We start from the raw sequence: 5,723 nt of genomic DNA, 5'->3' as shown, positions 1-5,723 counted from the left end.
TCCTCCCTCGCTCCTTTTCTCCCTCCCTCCCTCCTTCTTTCCTTCCTTCCTTTTTCCTTCCTTCCTTCCTTCCTTCCTTCCTTCCTTCCTTCCCTCCCTCCCTTCCTCCCTCCCTTCCCTTTTCCCCTACCTGCTTGTTTGGAATCCTATTTAAGGTCACCAACCATTTTCCTTCCTAGTAAATTTAGGAGATTTTCATCCAGCATTAGTCACCCCCACTTCAGCACCCTTGAATACAGTAGTTGGGTAGTTATGATCTTTTAGAGACACCATGTTATCTTGCCTCTTTTAAATGTTTCTTTGTTGCTATGACATGTGTTTTTAGTTGAATATCTCTTCTTTTTATTTGGGGATGTTTATACTGAGCATCCTATGCCTGAGGGCTCATGATGATACTCCAACATCAGCCAGAGAAAGCAAACTGCTTTAACAACGAAAACCACACCATGGAGTATAAGGGACAGAAATATAGTTAAAGTCCACCAGTGCATCAGTAAGGAATAAGATAGAAAAATGGCAAAAGTGATGTGTAGTGTTGGATGAAGTTAATACATTACTTAAACATGGAAATAGTAAATTACTGAGCTAAGGGAAGGGGGACACGAAAAGGAAAAGCAGAAGACAACAGAAACAAGGAAGGAACAAGACAAGATGAAACACAGAGGGGAGAGAATGCTCCAGAAAAGAGGAAAGTGCAAGAGGTGAAAATCAAACAAGAAGTGGGGGCTGTAAACTGTGTGCGGGATGTGTGAGTGGCTGGAAGTCAGCTTACATTCTTCTCTCACTCAGCCTGGAGAGGCACTGGCCACAGCTAGGATGGGCTTTTCCTTCTCAGGTAAACCTTTGAGAAAACACCCTCCAAGGCACACCCAGAGTTGCGTTCACAGTTCTAAACCTAGTCAAGGTGACACAAAGATGGAGCTTCACGTATGTCCTTCTCTGGTGTAATGGTGGCACTCTGCACTCTGAAGACTGGCCCTGACAAGATTCTGTGTGAGCTGACTCCATGCCATTGCCAGAACACTCAAGATGACAGCTTGTCTGTTGCCAACTAAGCAGAATTGCTTTGTTCTGTCTTTGTTTGAGTCCAGAGGTGTTCCCAGTCTCTAGGGAACCCTGCCACCTGCCCAAGGCCTCCTTAGTGATAACATGAAAGCATTTAGAAGTGTATTTCCAGAAGTCCAAATATAGGGGTGAAATTTCTTTAACACCCGATCCCAAAATGTTATCAAACATGTTTAAACATATACAATATGAGAAATATATAAAAGCAATAAATTATCAGTAAGCAAAATGATTACATGTGTTTTATATACAATAGATAGATATTATGTAAGGAATGTGGTGTGTGTGTGTGTTTGATTTTTCAAGACAGGGTTTCTCTGTGTAGCCCTGGTTGTCCTAGAACTCAATCTGTAGACTAGGATGGCCTTGAACTCACAGAAATCCTCCTTCCTCTGCCTCCAAAGTGCTAGGACTAAAGACATGCACCATGGCTAGGCTAAAACTTTTTTTTTAGCTTAACCTATTTTATGTGTGTGAATGTTTTGCCTGCATGTATGTATAAGCACCAGATGCGTGCCTGCTGTCCTTTAAGATCAGAAGAGGGTATTGGATCTCCTAGAACTGGAGTTACAGATAATTGTGAGCTACCATGTGGGTGCTGGGAATTGAACCCCAGTCCTCTGCAAGAACAACACATGTTCTTAGCCACTGAGCCATCATTTTAGCCCCCATTTTATAAATTTTCTCTGCATAAAGTCTGGGCAGTTATTCCATCTTGACCTTTGCTGATATTTTTCTTTTATATATCTGACACTCCCCCAAGATTATTTCTCTGAAGCATAGATTTCTGTCAGAGCTCTGTCCATACCATACACTTAAAATACATAGGTGAGCTCTAAATCTATGAAATGAATTCTATTTAAGCATGAGTGCTTCGATTAAGTGTATTGTACAGTATGATTATTTTAATGAGGTGTCCCATGGTCTCTGGCATTTGAATACTTGGTACCCCATAGGTAACAGTTTGGGAAGACTTGGGAGGTGTGAGCTTGCTAGGCGACCGAAGTTGAGCTTGCTAGACCGAAGTTGCTAGGGGTAGGTTTCGAGAAGTTAATGAGTCAGGACATTTTTAGTTCACTCTCTCTGCTTCATGATTGTGGTTCAGGATGTGAGCCTCCTGCCTCTTGCTCCTGCCCTGATGGAATCTTAGCCCTCTGAACAGTCAGTCTAAATAAGCTCCTTGTTCTGTAAGTTGTCTTGGTGTTTATCGTAGCAACAGAGAAGTAACTAATGCCCACACACCCCGTATCATTCAGATTTAGGGATAAAGGGCTGATTCTCACCTGTCCTAATGCTGGGACCCTTCAATACAGTTCCTCGTGCTGCGGTGACCCCCCCAACCATGAAAGCTGGGACCCTTCAGTACAGTTCCTCATGGTGAGGTGACGCCCAGCCATGAAAGCTGGGAACCTTCAATATAGTTCCTCATGCTGTGGTGACCTCCAGCCATGAAATTATTTCTGTTTCTACCTCATAACTGTAACTTGGCTACTGTTATGAATCATAATGTAAATATCTGTATTTTCTGCTGGTCTCCGGTGTCCCCTATGAAAGGGTCATTTGAACCCCGAAGGGGTCGAGACCCACAGGTTGAGAACTGCCAGAGTAAAGGCTCCTCCCACTTATGAAACAAACATTTAGAGTTCTGCCTTGCCTTCACTTGACAGTTTACCATGTATCTTTACAGATATTGACAACAGTGGATATGTTAGTGACTATGAACTTCAGGACCTATTTAAGGAGGCAAGCCTTCCCCTTCCTGGGTACAAGGTGCGCGAGATTGTGGAGAAACTTTTTGTAGTTGCTGACAACAACAAAGATGGCAAAATCAGTTTTGAGGAGTTCGTGTCGGTGAGTAGTCCAATACTTTCCTAGTTATCAATCATTTTGTCCCAAGTCGGATCTCAATAATGCCTTTGTTAGGTTTGATATGACCTGGCTGCAGAGGACAGGCAAAACATTGCTTTCAAAATGATGGTGGTGATGATGTTAATAACAGATATTACTGTGGAAATAATTTCCACAAATCATACAACAAAGGAGAATATTGGATGGAAGTCAAGTTCAGATAACAATCACTCAGGCCCTAGAATAACTGTACTTAAGTTGAATATTATCGATCATTAGTATAATTGAATAAGATGTAAATTTTCTGGTTTTGCATTCCTTATCTATTAAGTAAATATTTGAGCCCTGGGCATTGTGAACAATGTGGTGAGCAGAAAGAGATGTAGTCCTTGAGTTTGTGGCACGTCCGCATGGCAGGGAAGGCAGAATCACAGAAGCGGGTAGAAATGCCAGCTGTGGTGACTGCTGTGCGAGAGCAGCACAGGTACTGTGACTGAGCGAGGGTCTAGGATGTTTGGGGCTGAGCTTGAAGGGGGAATGGAGGACCCAGGGACTTGGAGAAGTCGCCTCCATCTGGGAAGAAAGAAGTTAAATAGGAAAGGGGGTGGGGCCAATAGTGTAGGAAGCGGTTAGAAGTGGCAGTGTGTCCGAGACCCTGTAGCCCTGGAGATGCTGGATCTCTCAAGCAATCGGAAAGAAGGTTCGTCAAAATACCCATGTAAGGAGTTACAGAGACTAAGTTTGGAGATGAGATGGAAGGAACGACCATGCAGAGACTGCCCCATCTGGGGATCCAAACCATAATCAACCATCAAATGCAGACATAATTGCATATGCTAGCAAGATTTTGCTGACAGGACCCTGATATAGCTGTCCCCTGTGAGGCTATGCCAGTGCCTGGCAAATACAGAAGTGGATGCTCACAGTCAGCTATTGGATGGAACACAGGGCCCCCAATGGAGGAGCTAGAAAAAGTACCCAAGGAGCTGTAGGGGGCTGCAACCCTATAGGAGGAACAACAATATGACCTAACCAGTAGCCCCTGAGCTCGTGTCTCGTCTCTAGCTGCATATGTAGCAGAAGATGGCCTAGTCGGCCATCATTGGGAGGAGAGGCCCTTGGTCTTGCAAAGATTATATGCCCCAGTACAGGGGAACACCAGGGCCAGAAAGCAGGTTGGGGGAGGGTATAAGGGACTTTTGGGATAGCATTTGAATTGTAAATGAAGAGAATATCTAATAAAAATATTAAAAGGGAAAAAAAAGAAAGAGGGTTCATATGGGAAGGGCTGAGGGAGTGAGCATTGGAGCAGGAATCAGGTCTTGTGGGCTGTGTAGGATTTTTTTTTTTAAATCCTGACCACCAGGAGGTCACTGAAATAGGAAGGGGTGATCTGATTAGATCACAAAAGTCATCTCGACTGTTACAGGGAGAAATTATTACTTCATTTAGCCTTGCTGCTCTCTGTGAAGTTCAGGGAATGATGGGGAGAGGGAGTTTTTTTGTTAAGCTTCTAGATAGTCCGACAAATGCTTACCTGAACAAATGCTTACTTACCTGAACACCTATTTATCATGGGGATGTTCAGGCAGCAGTTTGCCTCCACTGGAGTATTTTAATGTCTTTATTATACAGTGATTTTGTGGGCTGGAGTAGTAAAGACTTTGGCTATACAATAGTATTGCCAGTGTGTTCAGTTTCAGCTCAGCTGTAATGTGCTCTTGTTGTCGTGTTACAGACGTTCGTCCATTTTGCGCGATCGGTAAAATGGCAGAGTTGCCTGTTTATACAGGCGTCGAGCATGAGAGCACCCGATTCATGCTTACGTGTGTGTCATTTCAGATAAATGCAAACCTTGGCTGTCCTTCATGTCACTAGAGTGTCTCAACTTTACCTGTATTCCATTCCAGCTGATGCAAGAGTTAAAAAGCAAAGATATCAGCAAAACATTCCGAAAAATAATTAACAAAAGGGAAGGGATCACTGCCATCGGGGGGACGTCATCCATCTCCAGCGAGGGCACCCAGCATTCGTACTCAGGTATGTCCTCTCCGAGTCTGGCCTGTCAGTCATTGATGTCGTTAGTAAATGTCTCCCAGCTTAAGCTGCCGCTGTGATTCATACCATTATTTTCCATACGGCGGAGGACGAGAAAAGCTGCAGAGTTAATTATACTGTAATTTAAATATATCTCGAGTTCAGCACTGCCAACATGAAAAATGCCAGCGTTGCTGGATGCTTACGTTCACGTCCCCACTGTATGTCAAACCTAAGCCATCGAAAACAAAATGGATGCTGTTTGTGTTTCTGCTCTGGGTGGGTTCTGTTATGATGTCCGATGTCCGGAGCATTTGTAAAGGATTTTGGGGAGTGATCTCTGAGGGTTAAATCCAGGGCCTCAGGCACACTTGGGGGGTACTGTACCGTAGCTGTATACCCCAGCCTTCCAGCCTTCGTCACCACTCTTTGAGTGACTTTCTCACCATGGTGACATGCTTGGCATGTAGAGCTGATCTGAGAACGGAGAGATTTTGCTTTTTGTGAGGATTTTTTCCCTTCCATTTTTCAAGACTGATGCAGTTTTTGATCAGGCTGTGCCCGATCTGATGGGATCCCTGGGTCGTTTGCGCAGTTTGAAACCCTAAGTAGCATCAACTCTCTTGAAAGGCTTAAGCATGTTAGGCAAGAGCCTCCTCTGGAAACACATCAATTCATGTGCGCACACATGTGTGCTTGTTATTTTTTGCATATGTTAACTATATTCAGTACTGGATTTCATTGTGATCTTCTTTTTTTTTTTTTTTTTTTTT

At 43.7% G+C, this 5,723-nt stretch overlaps 1 protein-coding gene across 2 annotated transcripts in view; it reads left to right on the top strand.

Annotated features, from left to right (window-relative positions):
- The window catches only part of Pls1 (plastin 1), a 94,488-nt gene that overhangs the window by 55,443 nt on the left and 33,322 nt on the right, over nt 1-5,723 (top strand). For both annotated transcript variants that reach the window (XM_021206959.2, XM_029543745.1), the window contains exons 3-4: nt 2,753-2,916; nt 4,824-4,953. In XM_021206959.2, coding sequence (XP_021062618.1) covers nt 2,753-2,916; nt 4,824-4,953 — 294 coding nt within the window. The remainder of the gene's footprint in view (nt 1-2,752; nt 2,917-4,823; nt 4,954-5,723) is intronic.

Source organism: Mus pahari, chromosome 10 (genome assembly GCF_900095145.1).
Source record: "Mus pahari chromosome 10, PAHARI_EIJ_v1.1, whole genome shotgun sequence".
Taxonomy (NCBI): Eukaryota; Metazoa; Chordata; class Mammalia; order Rodentia; family Muridae; genus Mus; species Mus pahari.
The sequence above is the reverse complement of the archived record's forward strand: the minus strand, read 5'-3'. Positions and strand labels throughout refer to the sequence as shown.